General features: G+C 42.5%; 1 protein-coding gene across 14 annotated transcripts in view; it reads left to right on the top strand.

Moving 5' to 3' along the window:
- Positions 1-20,108, top strand: part of ZNF638 (zinc finger protein 638) — a 71,601-nt gene that overhangs the window by 34,897 nt on the left and 16,596 nt on the right. For all 14 annotated transcript variants that reach the window (XM_043544968.1, XM_043544966.1, XM_043544967.1 and 11 more), the window contains 6 exons: positions 366-497; positions 668-796; positions 1,321-1,362; positions 4,428-4,568; positions 6,976-7,101; positions 19,944-19,993. In XM_043544968.1, the coding sequence (XP_043400903.1) occupies positions 366-497; positions 668-796; positions 1,321-1,362; positions 4,428-4,568; positions 6,976-7,101; positions 19,944-19,993 (620 nt within the window). The remainder of the gene's footprint in view (positions 1-365; positions 498-667; positions 797-1,320; positions 1,363-4,427; positions 4,569-6,975; positions 7,102-19,943; positions 19,994-20,108) is intronic.

The following is a 20,108-nucleotide window of genomic DNA, read 5'->3' as shown; positions in this document are numbered from 1 at the left end:
TTTAATCTAATCTGGAACTGAAGACCTTACTATGCACTAATCATGGTTATTACATGACATCGATACAGGGCAGAATAAAGGTGATTTGGGTGCTCTGTGTGTTTCCATACACTAACATATTTGAATTTAATCTTAATTCTGAATTTTCTGGGTTTGTAATGCTTGCTTTTGAGATAATTACAGCATCAGCATAATTTTATTCTTAAATATCTGCTATGTATTCCAATTTAATGTCGTTTTTATCTGAGAATAATACATGCACTTTTAAGATAAACAATAGGAATTAAATACAGAAAGGCTGACTGACAGTTGGTTTAGAGTAGAAGCAAGGATTAATGAAAATCTGTACCTTCCTTTGTTTGCAGGAACTTGATGACATATGTGTTGTGCTTATTTCAAACTTACCTGATAAAGGATATTCTGTTGAGGAAGTTTCCAACCTAACAAAGCCATTTGGAGGACTGAAAGATGTTTTAATTTTGTCTTCTCATAAAAAGGTATTGTAATTGGTATTTAGAAAAAAGTTTTCTGGTATAGTATCACCTAAAGAAGCTCTCAAAGAAATTTGTAACAAGTTCAGATGTTGAAATAACTTAAAGGGGACGCAGTAGTTCTACCTTTTTTATTGTGCTTTATGAGGCCACTTAGACTTTTTTTTGTTTAAAAGGCATATCTGGAAATAAATCAAAAATCTGCAGATTCCATGGTTAAATTTTATACCTGCTTCCCAATGTCAGTGGATGGAAATCAGCTCTGCATTAGTATGGCGCCGGAATACAAGAATATAAAAGATGAGGTAAGCAAATGAAATATGAAGCAATTCTTTTTTCTATTTCAGGTGACTGCAGTTACTCAACATCCATTTTTATAGTACCTCCGTGCCAGTCTAGACTACTGCTCTCTGTTTAATATCCATTAGGGCCCTGCTGTTTCAAGTTATTGTTATGTTGATTGTACACCCTGCCTCCTCTCTTTCCTGGGCACATAATATAGGTTCTCTGTAACCCTCTGGGTATATCCTATTTTGAAACTCAACTCTACTACTTTCCTAGTGCTTCTATTTTCATTAGCAAGTATTTTAGTGAGTACAGTTGTAGATAGAATTTTTGTTTGGCAAAGAGAATGTGAAGATCATAATGAAAGTAATTTTAGAGAGAGGTTGGCAATACCAAACTCATGAACTTCGGAAAGGTTGCAACGAACCTTAGCTTTTCAGGTTCTGTTTCGATATATTACTGGTAGGAGTCCTTCCAATTACATGCAGCCATACCAACCAGCTTCTAAAGTTCAGAACCGTAACGCCCTGTCTCTTCTTTCTAGGAAGCTATATTTACTGCTATGATTAAAGATGCCAACTCGAAGGTAAGTTAGAGACTTTTAAAAAATTGGTCAGTAATTTAGCCATTTGCTAACTTTTTTACATTTGTATAATTTGGGAGTGTAGCTGCTACACTGAGTGCTATCAAAATTTAATAACATTTTGTGTAAATGTTGCATTCCATTAAATAAAAATATTAAAAATTAACATTAGAAACAGAAGACACTTCTTTTATTATTACTACACTTTTTATTCAATTAGAAGTCAGTAGGAGAGCTCATAGACTAACAAGAAGTCAAGTTGCAGTGGAGGAGGTTTAGGTTGGATATTAGGAAAAACTTTTTCACTAGGAGGGTGGTGAAACACTGGAATGCGTTACCTAGGGAGGTGGTAGAATCTCCTTCCTTAGAAGTTTTTAAGGTCAGGCTTGACAAAGCCCTGGCTGGGATGATTTGATTGGGGATTGGTCCTGCTTTGAGCAGGCGGTTGGACTAGATGACCTCCTGAGGTTCCTTCCAACCCTGATATTCTATGATTCTGTGATTCTATGAAGAAGCAAGAAGTGGACTGAGTAAGCATACACTTTATTTAGATACACACTATGGATGAGTGCAGGTGATAAGCATTTAATAGGAGTCCTGGGAGAGCCTCCTATTCTCTCTCTCCACACACTTGCCGTCCCTCAACTTTAATAAAGCTCTATAACTGCCAGCCATTGTAGCTCAGTGAGTCCAGTTGAGATGGACTCTTGATAGAGACTTGTACACTATTCAGGGGTTAATGCACTTCACCAAGTATTTACAGTGACACTCATACAGAGCTTTCAAAACAGTAGGGTTTATTAGTCAACTGGAAGGCAGTATAGTATGTCCTTAGGTTAGTATAGAGAAGTGAAGGTTAAAGCATAGTCCATTTTGGTTAGGCCAGAGCACCAGCCATGCTGTAGTGAATTCCATTTTTAGGCTCTGTCTCTATCTCTCCGACTTCCTTCCTTAGTGAGTTCCTAGGTGAGAGAGAGCTCCAAGCATCTTTCAGAAGCTGACTCTTAAGCCCCTGCTTTGCAGCTTCCAGTCCTTGTTCTCAAGCTGGGATCTCTGCTTAGCTTCCCTGCTGAGAGGTACAGGGAAATCTGAGTCTTTGGTACTTTCTTTGTCTCTCCGGTCCCATTGTTGATCTGGGTTTCTTTATGGCTCTTCATTCCACCCAGACAGGGAGATGATCCCCACATGCCTATGTCTCTTAGTTGGCCTTAAGAGCAGACTTAATCCTCCCTGTCCCCCAGTGGAAAGGGGAAACTGAGGTACACATAGAATTAATACAGCTAAAGAAAATTCCCATTTCAGTACAGTAATCCACTAAAACTTGTGCAACTGACTCCATGTATGCAGCAGACAGAAACCTTTTGAGCATTCTGACCAGTAGTTGGATCAATCTTCCTCTCTTTAGGAAATGTTCAGCTCCCTATTTGTTATATATTAATCTTTGAATAGGAGGGATCCTCTATTTTGCTTTAACATGGGACAGTTCCTAAAATAATAATTTCCCACATCAAAGAAAGGTCTTGGCAGTCTTTAGGCACGAACCTTGAGAAGGAGGAAGTTTGGTTTAGACAGGTTGGATCTCAGACTTCAGATTAAGCCCACATTTTACTGTTGAAGAACAATGGTTCAAAGACAAAGAAATACCAGAAGACACACAGGTTTATTTGCCCAAGAAATAAAATCTCTTTCCAGCCAAGAGTTGAGATGACAGGCTGTAAGTGTTTTTTTTATCTAAAGGAGTGAGAAGTTCTTACTGTTTTGGGATGTGGCCTTGTATACCAAAGTTGAAATTCTGAAAACGTGAGCAGTTAAAGCAGGGGCAGGCAAACTTTTTGGCCTGAGGGCCGCATCGGGTTTCTGAAACGGTATGGAGTGCTGGTTAGGGGAGGCTGACAGCCTCCCCCAGGACTCCTTCCCCCTCCAACCCCCCCCGTGTTCCCTGATGGCCCCCTGGGACCCCTTCCCCTGACCACCCCTAACTGCCCCCCCCACCCCATCCAACCCCTCCTCTCATTCCTGACTGCCCCCCTGGGATCCCTACCCCATCCAACCACCCCTTCTCCCTGACCACCCCTGGACCCCCCCCCCCCCAATTGCCCCCCCGTCATCCCATCCAACCCCTCTCCTTTCTGACTGCTGCCCGCCCCGGGACCCCTGCCCCATGCAACCACCCCTTCTCCCTGTCCCCTGACGGCCCCCGGAACCCCCACCCCTGACATCCTCCTGCCACCCCCATCCAACCCCTCCTCTCATTCCTGACTGCCCCTCCCCCCCCCCGACCCCTACCCCATCCACTCCTCCTGCTCCCTGTCCCCTGACTGCCCCCAGAACCCCCACCCCTGACAGCCTCCTGCCACCCCCATCCAACCCCTCCTCTCATTCCTGACTGCCCCCCCCCCCCCCGACCCCTACCCCATCCACCTTTCCTGGTCCCTGTCCCCTGACTGCCCCCCTCCCGGGACCCCTGCCCCCATTCAACCCCCGTTCCCTGCCCTCTGACCACCCTGTCCACACCCCCGGCCCCTGACCATCCCCCGAACTCCCCTGCCATCTGTCCAACCGCTCCCTGCCCCCTTACCGTGCTGCCTGGAGCACTGGTGGCTGGCAGTGCGGCTGCACCAGGACAGGCAGCTGCACCATCTGGCTGGAGCCAGCCACACACCGTGTAGCACAGAGCGCCAGGTCTGCAGCTGCGGACTCTGCAGCTGCGCTGCCCCAGGAGCTCACAGCCCTGCTGCAGCAGCGGCTCAGTGAGCTGAGGCTGCGGGGGAGAGGGATAGTGGGGGTGGGGCTGGGGGCGAGCCTCCTGGGCCAGGAGCTCAGGGGCCGGTGGGCCGTAGTTTGCCCACCTCTGAGTTAAAGGATGAAGGAGGAATTCTTCTGGAGTACTCTTATAGAAGTCCTGCTGTGGTTCACTGAATATTCTAAATTGAATATGAACTCAGAGTAAAAGGATAGATATGACTATTTTTTCTCTTCAGATATGACAGGATTTTCACAGTAATTTTACTGTATTTACCAGTTCAATACAATATTTCTGAATTTCAGTCTTTGTGCTTTTCTTTTAGGTAAATACAGAAACTTTATATAATCAGTTTGTGCATCTTGGTAATTTACCAGATGATGGATACACAGAACTTGAAGTAGTTTGCGTGGGACTTCGATTTGGGAAGGTGGATCACTATGTTGTGTTGAAGAATAAAAAGAAGGTAAATATATAATTTTAATCTTGGTGTGGTGAGACCCTTAATTTTTTTTTTAAATGATCTGACCTGATAATCTCTCATTAGCAACGTATGCTGCTATTCAAGAGATTAAAGATTAAAATTTGGGTCCTTGATTTTGACTATTGTTGCTATGAACAAGTACTTCTTGCGTCAGAGAGAAAAGGAATGGTATATGCTGCTACCTACTCTGGCTGGTTCAGGAATAGTTTCAGTAGGCTTGGAAGAGAAAGGAATTGAGTTATCAAGAAAGCCACCAAAATGTGTGCCTTTGATGATGGGAAATTAGAGGTTAAAGCTGGTAGAAACCCAAATTTCCCATTCCACAGGGAAATTCCAAAATTTTGGAAACTTTTTTCCTGTTTCGGAACAAAAGATGGATTTTTTTAGAATTTCCCACAATTAAAATTTTGAAAAATGGTTTAGACAGCCAATTACTTTGTTTTTTCTAAACAAAAAGTTTTGATTTTGACATTTTTAAGTTTTTGTTTTCTTTGTGTATTTTATTTTTATATTTAATTTTACATTTTTTTATTTTTTAAAATTACTAAACAGCTGCTACTCTAATCAGTAGCATGAAACATTTTCTTTTCTTATTTAAGTCTCTTGTTTTAATTAGGGCTGTCAAGCGATTAATTGTGAGATTAAAAAAATTAATCGTGCTGTTAATAATAGAATACAATTTATTTAAATACTTTTGGATGTTTTCCAGCTTTGAGCAGGGGGTTGGATTAGATGACCTCCTGAGGTCCCTTCCAACCCTGATATTCTATGATTCTACATTTTCAAATATGTTTATTTCAATTGCAACACAGAATGCAAAGTGTACAGTGCTCACTTTATATTTACTTTTTATTACAAATATTTGCCTGGGTATAATTACGTCATTCAGGTGTGTGGATTTTTCACACCCTTGAGCGACATAGTTATATCAGAGTGAGTGTGTAGCATGGACATGGCCTGAGACCGTGATTTTTAATGTTTAGCAAAATTATAAATTTAAGCTCCCAGGCTCTTCTTTTGAAGGTGGTGGTCTTCTTGTATTTAGTTCTCTGTAGGGTTCTGTTTTTGAAGCTGATTGTGGTGTCTAGGAAGTTGATGCTAATGTGAGAGTGTTCTAAAGAGAGTTTGATGGATGGGTGGTGATTGTTGACGTTGTGGTTGAAATCTGTGAGGGAGTTTAGGTTGTCTATTCAGAGGATGAAAACACCAATGTTTCTGAGCTATATCTTTGGTGTTGTGGTTTGTTCAGAAATTCTTCCTCAAAGTGGCCTGTGGAGAGACTAGAAAGACAAGGTGGGTGAGTTAATATCTTTTAATGAACCAACTTCTGCTGGTGAGAGAGACAAGTGTTTGAGCTACACAGAGCTCTTCAGGTTTGGGAAAGGTACTGAGTGTCATAGCTAAAACACAATTCTCTATGTACCTTTTCCAGACCTGAGGAAGAACTCTGTGTAGCTTGAAAGCTTGTGTCTTCAGTCAAAAGAAGCTGGTTCAATAAAAGGTATTACCTCACCCACCGTGTCTCTCTAGTATCCTGGGCCTAACCTGGCCACAACAACATTACATACATGAAGAGGCTGGCATGCTGGGGAGCCATCCTACTACCTGCGGCTGTTCCTATGATTTAGACAAAGCGTTTGTTGAACGTAAAATTGTTATGGGTGAGAATTAAATGGATTGGTTTGGGATGGGTATCTGAGGGGTGTCCACTGTCTTGTAAATATCCGAGGCAGGGAGCAATGCTGTCCTTTTACATAGAACATAAGAATGGCCAGACTGGGTCAGACCAAAGGTCCATCTAGCTCAGTAACCTGGCTTCCGACAGTGGCCAGTGCCAGGTACCCCAGAGGGAATGGGATGGTCTTAATCATGGTCTTAATAAAAACACTGGATTCATGGCTTATTACAACAATCTGTAACCCACCAACCCCTCTCTTTTGTCTCTTGATTTGTTAATGGACCATTTCACCTTGAATGGTCTCTTAGAATATGCCTCTACTACTTGTGCTAAAGAGTTTGTTCCACCTCGTATTTAGTTCTGATATTCTGAGTAGCTTTCCCAGATCTAAAGAAGAGCTCTGTATAGCTCGAAAGCTTCTCTTTCACCCACAGAAGTTGCTCCAGTGAAAGATATTACCTCACCTACCTTGTTTTTTATTTTTTTAAGGTAATTTTAAAAAAAAGTTGAACAGATCCTTGAAATATCAGTACAGCTGAGGAAATAAGCCAGATGCAATAGCAATGTCACTTTAGTAAACCTATGTTAGTGCTCTCAACTAAGGAAAGCAAACCTAACCACTATTATTACTTAGAAAAATGTTGGCTTTATTTGTTAATTATGCGTTCAAAATAGAATAAATAAATCCATGTGCTCATTTTTTTTTTAAAGGCAATTCTTCAGCTAGATAGTCCTGACTCAGCTAAATCAATGTGCTGCTTCCTAAAACAGTACCCATATAACATGGGTGAAAATACGCTGACTTGTATGCTATCACCAAGGAGAGAACCTGCAGAGGTAAGACAATTGTCTTTTTGGTTAGACAACTTTTTTTACTTTTGTGGGCTGTCTAGCCTTTGCTAAACAAAAGTAAACACCAGTCCTGTTGATGCACATTACTTCGGAGTCATGAACTTCAGGTACACTGAGATTCAAAGCCAAAGTTTGAGTGCCTACAGCTACTGGAGAAGAAAAGGAGTACTTATGGCACCTTAGAGACTAACAATTTTATTTGAGCATAAGCTTTCGTGAGCTACAGCTTTATGCTCAAATAGATTTGTTAGTCTCTAAGGTGCCACAAGTACTCCTTTTTCTTTTTGTGAATACAGACTAACACGGCTGCTACTCTGAAACCAGCTACTAGAGAAGTGTTCCAACAACCTACTAATGTGCACCTTAGAATAGCGTATTGAGATTACTGCTGCTTAATTTGCTCTTCCATTTTTTTGGAATATCTTTTTAAAATCAATTGTGTGTTTATGGAATCTCTTCCCTCTGTTAAAAGTAGCTTCTATCAAAGGGTTAAGAGGAAAATAATAGAAAAATGGTTAGAAGCACCTTTTCCGTATGGTTTTGAAAATGCTTAGTTTTAAGGTTCGCTGATCTTTTTCAGCCTCCTCCTCCTCCCCTAAAAAAACCCCAGCCAACTGTTGTTTGAGCATCAGTTTGTGGGCCAGCAGCCACTTAAGTTACTTTATTTTATAAAAATGAACTTCGGAATTGTCGAGGTTACCTCCCCACTCTGAACTCTAGGGCACAGATGTGGGGACCCACATGAAAGACCCCCTAAGCTTATTTCTACCAGCTGAGGTTAAAAACTTCCCCAACACATAAATCCTTCCTTGTCCTTGGATGGGTACTGCTGCCACCACCAAGTGAGTTAAACAAAGATTCAGGAAAAGGACCACTTGGAGTTCCTGTTCCCTAAAATATCCCCCTAAGCCCTTTCACCTCCTTTCCTGGGGAGGCTTGAGAATAATATACCAACCAAATATGTAAACCAGATTCTTAAAAAACAGAACTTTTATTATAAAGGAAAAAAAAGTAAAAGAAGCACCTCTGTAAAATCAGGATGTAAGGAAACTTTACAGGGTAATCAGATTCAAAACACAGAGGATTCCCCTCTAGGCAAAACTTTAAAGTTACAAAAAAACAGGGATAAACCTCCCTTTTTAGCACAGGGAAAATTCACAAGCTAAAAACAAAAGATAATCTAATGCGCCTTGCCTTATTTACTTTTTTTGCAATATTGAGACTCGTTTTAGGAGAAGGAATTTTCTTACCGGATGCTTCTCTGCTTCCCCAGAGAACACACAAAACAAAGAGCACAAACAAAGACTTGCCACCCCAGATTTGAAAGTATCTTCTTTCCCCATTGGTCCTTTTGGTCAGGTGCCAACCAGGTTATTTGAGCTTCTTAACTCCTTACAGGTAAGGAGGAATTCTAGGCTACCCTTAGCTGTGTGGTTATGACAGAAGTATTGAACAGCCCCCAATTTATCTTTTACAAGAGAAGATTACTGAATATGGCTGAAAGTACTGCAAAGTACAGCTGACATGAAAGTTTAGCAATTTAGGAGAAAGAAGGATCAGTTTAGAACTTAATCCCCCCCCACTTTCCAGCTGCACATTTCCCGATAATTTTGTTTTTGTCCTCACCTTAACCTCTCTCCATTCCTCTTATCCACACTCATTTAACAGGGCTGTAGGAATTTTTTGTTTAGTCATGCAGTCCCAATTGTTCACTGTTGGGAGTTCAGGCACAACTGTGACATCATAGCTAACTAGTCAATCAGAATGATGCTTTGAATAATCCATGTGAACAGCCAGATTCTAAGTATTTTTTAAAAATTGAGCTTCTCGGTTGTCTTGGGGTAAATAAGGATTCTTTTTTGAGTTGTAATCTACTTGGATCCTACTGTTGGTGTGAATGCACTTCATACACACACAATCCGATTCTTTTGGCTAGTAATATCTGTTGGGGCCATGCCTGTGCCCTAGATGTCCTTGCATCTCCTGCACCTGAGGGTATAAAAGGCAGAGCAGGCCCAGTTCCTCCTTACTGCATCAGGCAGCGAGACTGAATCCCTGTGGTGTCCGCCTGCTTCTCTGTGCACAGTGCTGCTATTAGTGTTAGTTACTTGTATTGCTAGTAAATTAATTAAATGTTAGTCGTCTTGCTTTTAGGCAAGAAACAAAACTTGTTCAATCAATTATTTAGTTCTTAGTCTGAACCCTTCACCATTCCCTTATATGTGGGTTTGCACAATATGGCAGAAGCAAAATCCCTTGGATTCAAAACCTGCCCATCGTGTGATGCTTCAGTGCTGCTTTATGATATTCCAGTTGCCTTTTTTGTGTAGGAGAGGGATATATTCCTTAGCAATGTGCCATATGTCACTCCTACTCTAATCAGACTCGGAAAGATAGAAAGGCCTGCCTAAAATTGTTCCTCATGGAGCTCCCTATGCAAGCCTGTCTGTACCCCACAAGGAAGGACACGGCTAAACCTTGGTCCTCCGGTCAATCCCTTTCCATGAACAGCTTGGTGAGCCAAGATTCCATCCAGAACTCCTGTGCTACATCAACCAACAGGCCTTGGTCATCCACCTCCATTCTGGCATTGATGACCTTGGACCACAGGCGAGAGAGGTATCAGAAGTACCAACTCAGTCTCCCTCTCAGGTAGAGTGGACATTAGAACACCTTAGTATGCCTGAAAGAACAGCCCACCCTTTGGAGGAAGCATACTGCTTTTCCTCCTCTCTTTTGATGCACAGTAGGGATTGATCTCTCACTCTCCCTCCCTTTCATGGGGATCACAGTGGGAATCTGGGAGAATCTTCAAGGACTGGTCTGTCAAAACGAAAAGGCACAGCTGTCAGAGAACCGCTCCACTGGTATCCTCCTCTGGGTCTGGTGTACATATGCCTATCAGCATTGGCCCTACTGGCATCCTGTGGTATGCAACCCCATTCCTGCAAGTCAGCGACGGCTGTGCCTCCTTCCAGGTCTAGATCCCTTTCTCCCAAGAGGTAGCATAGGCCTTCCTAGTCAGGTCTTTTAGCATAGTTTGAGAGACAGGAGGAGAGCAGTCTGCTGCTCTAACCAGTAGGTCACATTGTTTCCCTTGTTCATTTGATCTAGTATGCAATGGCCTTGTCTTTGCTTTGCAGTATCTTAACTTAAATTAGAAATAGACAGAATGGCTAGTCTAAGAAATAAATAGATATCACAATTTTCATAGACGCTTTCCAATTCACAAAGTGTATGGAAGGGGTAGTTTTTCCTTAGTGCTGGTGTGTATGTGTAGTCCACTGTGTGTATGCATGTGCTCCATGTGCCTGGACACCATTCTCATTTTTCTCATTGTGCCCTCTAGCTCTGCTCGTGCTTTGTTGAGGGTACATGGGACTGTGCAGACTGACGCTCCTCTCCAGTTCCTTCTTACTGCATCATGGCCTCAGTCGGAATCTCCAGTGTCCTGAATGATCCTTTTAAACTTTTTCTTGTAAATATTTAAAGTTTTATATATTGGTAGTATTGTTAATAGTTTTAAAATTTTAACTAGGAGTTAATTTGAACACCCACCCCTGGGAGTCCTGCACTGGAGGATCAGAGGACTTAGGTTTTGTCCAGGCTTCTGGGCTTCAAAAGTTGGTCTTCTACCCCTCCTCCTTTTTGGTCAGCGACGACCACCAGCACTGCTTCAGAGAAGCTCCTGTCTTTACTAAGTGCAGTATCTGGAGCTGCTTCCCTAGCCAAACACAGCAAGTGTAAGAACTCTGGCTTTGGAAGCATTTTATGGAACTTTGAGGCCTCAGTCAGATCCAGGCCTAGTACATCGGCCTAAACCATCAAAAAGTGTGCCTCTGAACTAGATATCTGACTCGGGAGCAGGAATAACTGAAGTGAAGAATTCTTCATCTCGGCCTTCTCACATAAGTAACAGGCGCTTATAAGTATAAAAGCAGATTGCCTCCGAGCTCTACCTAGAAAAGGGATACCGACCCTGTCCAGATCAGACAGGTCTCCATGCCCAGGACACAAGGACTTTTAGGTCCTCCTAAATCTCATGGCTGTGTTCAGAAGGTGTGCATAGGAGCAAAGCTCATTCAGTACCATCCCCACATTGCCATCGACACTGACCACGGTACTGACTAAGACAAAGCCGCAGGAGCAGTCCCATAAGGAACCACTGATTGTTGAAAGTCCCTTTACATTGACTCTGGTGCAAGGCGATGAGACGCAGCCTTCCAGGGCTCCAGTATCTTATGTCACTTCCGCAGGTATCTTCATCCTCCCAGACCCATAGTCTCCCCATTGCTGGGACCGATCCTCACTTGGGAGATTCTAATACCAGTAGAAGTCATGGACTCAGGGAGAAGCCCATCTCCTTACCCCATCCTATATCTGTGGTTTCTCAACATCGGTACTGACAGCACTGCTGATAGAACTGGACCCAACCTTCTCACCATCGGGTGAGTTGGATGTACTAGTGAAACAGTCTTCTCCTCCACCGAGAGAATTCAACCAGACAGAGGATTGAGAGTAGTCTCTTTGTACCAGTTTTGTCTGCCCAACCAGAGATCCTCTCCTTGGAACTGATGGTACCCAGTGCTATCACAACCTACTTTCAGCCTCTCATGCTGGCCTTACTGGGATCTGTGTGTACACCTCCCAGAGTCCGTGTGATCCAGGATAGGGAATCTTACCACACATACCTTTCAAGAGGCTAATTGGAACCTCCTGAGCCTATGGAAGAAGAGGAAAATGAGCCAAATCTGCTGGTGCCACCCGACTCACAGGTGTATCATCTTTCTTGCCCAGTGAGGCAGTTTCTCCAACCTGTCTCTCTCCTCTGGACAACCACAGACAATTCAAAGAGCTGCTTCAGAGAGTGGCAGAACAGCTCCAAATTGCCTTATAGGAGGTCCAGGACCCACAACACAGGCTCCTGGTCATCCTCTAGCCTATGAGATCTAGTCAAGTAGCACTCCCATTGAACGAGTCCATACTTGAACCAGCAAGAACTGGTACAGCATACACCAGCTGCTTGTGTTCCTACCTCCAAGGGGGCAGAAAAGCAGTGCTTTTTCATGACTGAGGGAGCTGAGTTCTTATTCTCCCAGGCTGTCCTGAACTCTTGCGTCATCCAAGTAGCCACAGAAAGGTCCAGACAACAGCACCCAAGGGCCACTCCTTCAGATAAGGAAGCCATACATTTGGGCCTTATAAGGAGAAAGATGTTTGTTTCCATCAGCCTTCAATTTAGAATTTCTAACTTCTAAGCCCTCCTGGTCAACTGTGTGTGTTTGTTTGTTTTTAACTATTCTAAGCTCCTGGACTTAAAGAAAAATTACCCCCAAGAGGATAGCACTCAGTTTTAAGGCCAGATTAGTTGCAAGAACCTCATTACAAGTTGTGGTCAGTGCTGCTAATACAGTGTTCAGATCCATGGTGACTGCTGTAGTGATGTGCTGGGAATCTTGGCTACATTCTTTTGGGTTCTCGGGGGGGATGGGACACTGTACAGGACTTGTCTTTTCATGAAATCAGTCTTTTTAATGAGAGGACAGGCAAGTCTTAGTGTTCACTAAAAGACCCCAAGGCAACTCTCAGTTCCCTGGGGGTGGGTGGGTGTGTGTGTGTGGGGGTGTATGTATCTATCTATCTCTCTATCTATATATATCACTTCAGAAGAGGAAATACAATAATTAGCCTTACAAGCTAGGCCTTTACTGCAGCCCTTCTACCACCAGTGCTCTTATAAGACATCTCGCAAATGGCAGAAGGTGCAGAAATTTAGATACCTTCCCGTTCCACCTCTATCGTGGTTACCCAGTGTCACCTCTGGCCAAACAGTTATTTTGATAGCATCAACTCTGACTCCTAGTTCCCCAGTGGCCTATTTCCAACCAATTCCAAGATCCTCTTTGGTGGACACCTCACATAATTTTGCCCAACTGGAGGGCAGTAACAATAGACAAGTGGGTGCCCCATATCATCCATTCCGGCTTTAACATTTGAGTTTTTTTTTCCCCACCTCCTCCACACTTCCTTCGCTGGCCCACTACAAGGAATACTCATGAGGAGATCCTCCTTCAGAAGGTAAAATCCCTCCTCCAGCAGTGAGCAATAGAGCAGCATGAACATCAAGGAAAAGGATTTTATTCAAAATATTTTCTAGTTCCCAGAGAGACAGGAAGGTGGAGACCCATCCTCGGACTTGTGATGGATCCTGACCGCTGTCAATACCAGGGTTCTTGTGTTCAGTCTAGCAGCTGCACCCAAGACCTTCACAAAAGGGTTTTCCACAGTAGCAGCAGTGCAGCTCAGATGGGGTGGTTCCACCATCTTCCGATATCTAGAAGACTGGCTTCTTATAGGCAGGACACATCCAGAAGCATTGACCTCATTGTTGCTCCATTTCCTAGATCCTTGAGAAGTACTGTGTATGTGGAAAAGTTTAGGGTGATACTGACCCAGACTATAGATTTCAAAGGAGCGATCTTAGACTCAGTGAGAGAAAAGGGTTATATCCCTATGGACAGATTCAAAACCACGGGCACCTTGATAAATCAGGTTATACACAATTCTTGGACATAGGTCCAGATTTGCCTTACTCTGCTGAGTCACATGGCATCTTGTACTTATGTAACACCATGCATCAGACTCCACCTCCACTGCTTGCAGGCTTAGCTTTGAATGGTATATATACACTAAGTAAACACAGCATGAACACTATAATGACAATCCCTATCTGACTCGGTGGAAAGATCCTGCACAAGTGTGCATAGGCATTCCTTTTCTATCCCAGACACCCAACAGGACAATAATCACAGAAGCCTCCTTGCTAGATTGGAGGGAGGAGAGGACGTTCACATGGGCAGTGTCACAGAACAAGGTACTTGGGTACCCCAAGAAACTAGAATGGACGTAAATCTCCTTGAACTCAGAGCGGTCTGAGGAGCATGCTGGGCATTCTTACCATTATTCCATTCTTGTAACATCAGGCAATATAACAACCTTATTCTACATAAACAGGGAGGAGCAAGATCCATTCGTTGGTATATAGAAGTGATCAGTTTATGGACTTGCTGTATCCAGGCCCAAATTACCCTAATGGCAGTGTACTGCTTAGGAACCCAAAATTTGCTGGTGGACAGCAGTAACAGGCACTTTGCCACTGACCACAAGTGGTTATTAAATAGCTTAGTGATGAATAGCACCTTCACTCCATGGGGAACTCCTGCCTGGGTCCTGGTTGCTTCCCAAACAAACAGGAAGTGCAGCACGTACTGTGCCAGGGGAGCTCTGGAACAGTTCTTCAGAGGGAGATGCTTTCCTACTTCCTTTGAGAGACTATTTGAGTTATTTCAGAGTAACAGCCGTGTTAGTCTGTATTCGCAAAAAGAAAAGGAGGACTTGTGGCACCTTAGAGACTAACCAATTTATTTGAGCATAAGCTTTCATGAGCTACAGCTCACTTCATCGGATGCATACTGTGGAAAATACAGAAGATGTTTTTATACACACAAACCATGAAAAAATGGGTGGTTTATCACTACAAAAGGCTTTCTCTCCCCCCGCCCCACTCTCCTGCTGGTAATAGCTTATCTAAAGTGATCACTCTCTTTACAATGTGTATGATAATCAAGGTGGGCCATTTCCAGCACAAATCCAGGGTTTAACAAGAACGTCTGAGGAACAGTGGGGGGAGAGGGGGAATAATAATAAAAATAATAATAAACAAGCTATTTTGGCAAATTTTGGCGTTCTCTGCGGCAGTGGTTCTACAAGCAGCCATACCACATGAATCCTCACACCCTCCTCCTCCTCTCTAGATACTGCTGGTCAGTCACCCACAGTAGAATACATATAGGGACCAGCACTGAAAGAAGAAAGGGAAATTAGTTACCTCTTTATAATTGGAGTGATTTCATTGTCTGCCCTCCTTCCCCTCAGCTTCAGATAATCTCTGATTCCTAGTAAGACTAGAAGAACTGGAGAGGTCTCTGTCTCCACCGCCACTTATACCCTTAGTACAGAGCACGAGGGGAGCCAGGGCACAGTATAGATTCAAGGGACACTACCTGTGAGAATTTTCTCAGGGTGCATGGAGTGCATCTGTACCCATAGTGGACTACAGATAGGGACTGCACATCTCAAAGAACTCCAGTTATGAGAGGTAAATTTCCATATATAGTATCTCCTGCTTGATTTGGGGGCTGGATTAGATGGCACTGGAAGTATCTTCCATCTGTATTCTATATGATACCAATTCTGTTGTAATGGAAAGGGGCACTGAGTTTGCACCTTTTCTTAGGAGTATTATATAGTATTTCATTTTTATGTAAAAGACTTCACAGCACTTTAGAAAATGTTAAGCAGTGTATAAATGCTAGAAATAAACTCACCATTAGCAATAAAAAAGTAAATACTGACTTAGCATGTACATTTGACAAATGATATGAAGGGAATGTCTTTCAAAGATGCATTGTAAGATGCAAATGTGCTTTCTGTAACCATTGCCCGTATCTTGTTTAGCAACAGATAACATGGCTTTGTTACAATACATGTTTAACCAAATTAGAGCTCAGTGCAAACAAAGAGCAGCTTTCAGCACTCTGTGCTTTCAAAGCAGTATTTTTTTCCCCTCCTCTGTGCTTTGAATGATACAAGGGAAAAACTAGTGTCCATATAGCAGCAACAGTCTCCAACAACATGGCAACATGAGCATACAAGCAGTAGGGTATATAGGGCTCAGGCATTTTTACCACTGTTATGAAAATCTGCAGGTGGTCTTGACAGTAGTGAAAACACCAAAGCCGATATGTTTGACACGGTGGTAAAAATGTCTTGAGCCATGCCTAGGTAAAAAGAACGAGGAGTACTTGTGGCACCTTAGAGACTAACCAATTTATTTGAGCATAAAGCACAAGAACAAATCTGCACAGACACACCTCTAGAACCCTGACCAGGGGTATTCTATCTGCTTCCCAAGATCCATAAACCTGGAAATCCTGGATGCTCCATCATCTCGGGCACTGGCACCCTGACAGCGGGATTGTCTGGCTATGTAGATTCTCTCCTCAGGCACTATGCTACCAGCACTCCCAGCTATCTTCGAGACACCACTGACTTCCTGAGGAAACTACAATCCATCGGTGATCTTCCTGATAACACCATCCTGGCCACTATGGATATAGAAGCCCTCTACACCAACATTCCACACACAGATGGACTACAAGCTGTCAGGAACAGTATCTCTGATAATGTCACGGCAAACCTGGTGGCTACACTTTGTGACTTTGTCCTCACCCACAGCTATTTCACATTTGGGGACAATGTATACCAAGTCAGTGGCACTGCTATGGGTATCAGCATGGCCCCACAGTATGCCAACATTTTTATGGCTGACTTAGAGCAACGCTTCCTCAGCTCTCGTCCCCGATGCCCCTACTCTACTTGCGCTACATTGATGACATCTTCATCATCTGGACCCATGGAAAAAAGCCCTTGAGGAATTCCACCATGATTTCAACAATTTCCATCCCACCATCAACCTCAGCCTGACGAGTCCACACGAGAGATCCACTTCCTGGACGCTACAGTGCTAATAAGTGATGGTCACATAAACACCACCCTATACCGGAAACCTACTGACCGCTGTACTTTCCTACATGCCTCCAGCTTTCATCCAGACCACACCACACGATCCATTGTCTATAGCCAAGCTCTAAGATACAACCGCATTTGCTCCAGTCCCTCAGGCAGAGCTAAACACCTACAAGATCTCTATCAAGCATTCTTACAACTACAGTACCCACCTGCTGAAGTGAAGAAACAGATTGACAGAGCCAGAAGAGTTCCCAGAAGTCACCTACTACAGGACAGGCCCAACAAAGAAAATAACAGAACGCCACTAGCAGTCACCTTCAGCCCCCAACTAAAACCTCCCCAGTGCATCAAGGATCTACAACCTATCCTGAAGGACGATCCCTCACTTTCACAGATTTTGGGAGACAGGCCAGTCCTCGCTTACAGACAGCCCCCAAACCTGAAGCAAATACTCACAAGCAACCACACAATAAAAACACTAACCCAGGAACCTATCCTTGCAACAAAGCCCGTTGCCAACTCTTTCCACGTATCTATTCAAGGGACACCATCATTGGACCTAATCACATCAGCCACACTATCAGAGGCTCATTTGTCTGCACATCCACCAATGTGATATATGCCATCATGTGCTAGCAAAGCCCTTCTGCCATGTACACTGGCCAAACCGGACAGTCTCTACGCAAAAGAATAAATGGACACAAATCAGACGTCAAGAATTATAACATTCAAAAACCAGTCGGAGAACACTTTAAGCTTCCTGGACACTCAATTACAGACCTAAAAGTCACAATTATTCAACAAAAAAAACTTCAAAAACAGACTCCAATGAGAAACAGCAGAACTGGAATTAATCTTCAAACTGGACACTAAATTAGGCTTGAATAAAGACTGGGAGTGGATGAGTCATTACACTAACTAAAAACTATTTCCCCAGGCTAATTTTCCCCCTACTGGTACTCACACCTTCTTGTCAACTGTTTGAAATGGGCCATCCTGATTATCACTGCAGAAGTTTTTTTTTCTCCTGCTGACATAGCCCACCTTAATCGATTGGTCTCGTTAAGAGTTGGTATGGCAACCCCATTTGTTCATGTTCTCTCTGTGTGTGTGTGTGTGTGTGTGTGTGTATGTGTGTGTATATATATATATATATATAAAATCTTCCTACTGTATTTTCCACTGCATGCATCTGATGAAGTGGGCTTTAGCCCACAAAAGCTTATGCTCAAATAAATTTTAGTCTCTAAGGTGCTACAAGTACTCCTAGTTCTTTCTGCCGATACAGACTGACGCAGCTACCGCTCTGAAACATGCCTGTGTAAGTGGCTGATGGTGTTTCACCATTTGGCTGTTGTGGTATGAATACTAAGTTGTCTAATGTAAACACACCTATATGTGTGCAGTCCATACATCTGAAGATGGCATATAGGTGTGGACATAGAATAATACTGTTACTACACCCTCTAGCCTCATGAACGCAGCATATATCAACATTGTTAGCAGTAACCATGCTTAAATGAACATTCATGTAAAAACCCATTTGATATAAAAAAAAAAAAAAATTCCTTACCTATGTTACTAGTAACACCTAAAGTTATTAAAGCTGAAAGTCTTAACATTTTAACTTTTTACTCGTTTACATCTTGTGTTTGTCATCTTAAAACGGAAAATCAGTTTACTTTTGTGTTCTCATGTACTAGCCCAATGCCACATTGCTTGCAATGCAAGGGAGCATAATCTATTTTTATTAAATGTCTATTGATATTTTTAAAACATATGGAAATATTTCTATTAGGTGTTGTAAAAAAAAAAAGATGCTTTTACAACACGCACATTGTTCGGTTCTAAATTAGAGCTGATACTGTCCTTTAAACATGCTTTTATCTAGCACTGTTCTAATCTATGTGAATAGGGCCCTAACAATTTTCACTCCACAGTCAGAAAACTGTACTTTGTAGATGTACTTTCCAGTGCTTCGGAGTTCTTTTTTGCGTAGCTGAGTAGGAGAGGGAAGTGCCTGTAGTGGGTCACCTGGGTAGGGAGAGGATGAGTCCCCCTTTGTTCCTTGCTGCTTCCGATCGCAGCAACCTCTCAGTGTGCATTCACCCTTCTTTGAGTTTTACAATGCTGAAACATCCTGCTGTCCACATTCTGTAGAGCCCAAGAGCGCCAGCTGTATTTCCCCATATGCATTCTTTTCTCTAAAAAGCCTCCCATTACCTTTTAATTTATTCTGAGAAACTAACAATCAGTTAAGCTATATTTTTTCCTCTTTCCAAGCACAGTCCAGTTACAAAGTGTGCAAACTGGCTTTCTGTATTCTTTTATTACTAAAATCTGGTGTTGGATGGATGGGAGAGAAGTGATAATACTGAAATCATATGATCTGAAAATGGGTTCCAAATCAGTTTTTGTCATTAGAGTATACCTGCAATTCTTTGTAAAGGTGATGTTCTTTATTTTAGTATAATATAGTTCTAAACACTGTATTTCTACTTTGAGCCAAAGCCTACCACTACCACTTTCAAAGTCCCTGTTATTGCTTAAAAGGTTGTTGGAACTTTACTCCCCATCATAGTAGCTGGAGAATTTGGATTGGTAGTGCTTTGTTTTTCAGAGGACATAGTCCTTAAATTTTAAAAAGTGAGTTTAATTATTTTAAAAACAAAATGGCTTGATTATCCTCTAAGAAACAGATGTCACAACAGCACATTTTGGAGGGCAGAGTCAAACCTTTAGCTTAGTACAGCTGTGACATTTGTTGTATTTGGAACATACATTAGAATATCTTCTTTAAAGATAAGTTATGTCCTCTGTATATCTGTCTCTGACAGACAAACCATAGTTGTATCAGGGCACTCACTACATCTGTTACATTGATGGGGATACGAAGGAGCAGAAAGAGGGTGCTGCTTGAACAGGGGAAATACGTTTAACCCCCTCCCTCTCTCCCCCACCTCCAAACATAACAGAAACTAAATGCTAAATCATTTTAAAGTCATCACAGCTATAAAGAGCCACAAGACATCAGGCTAAAACACATCTTACAAACTGTGTTTTGTAATAAGACCTTTTAGAATGACTTACATTATTCACTGTCATTTGATCTTCCGGGTGTAGTTATGAATGGGCTCTGTGGTGCTTTTAACTGGATGTATTGGGCATATATACTTTTTTGTGCTGTTATTTCTGAATTTCATAGATGTTCAACACTTGGTGATTTTATGTTATAGGCTGAAGTTATGAAAAAAGAGCTGAAAAACCAAGAACCAAGTAAAGGAAGGTATGCCTTTCAAATATTAATTTCTGTATGCACTGTTCAAAAAGTGACCCTCCATGATTGATGAATTAAGTAGTCTACTACACATTTCTCTCAAAAGCAAGCTGTGTATAATGGG

Source organism: Chelonia mydas, chromosome 4 (assembly GCF_015237465.2).
Source record: "Chelonia mydas isolate rCheMyd1 chromosome 4, rCheMyd1.pri.v2, whole genome shotgun sequence".
NCBI classification, from domain to species: domain Eukaryota; kingdom Metazoa; phylum Chordata; order Testudines; family Cheloniidae; genus Chelonia; species Chelonia mydas.
This window is presented reverse-complemented; position numbering and strand designations above follow the sequence as displayed.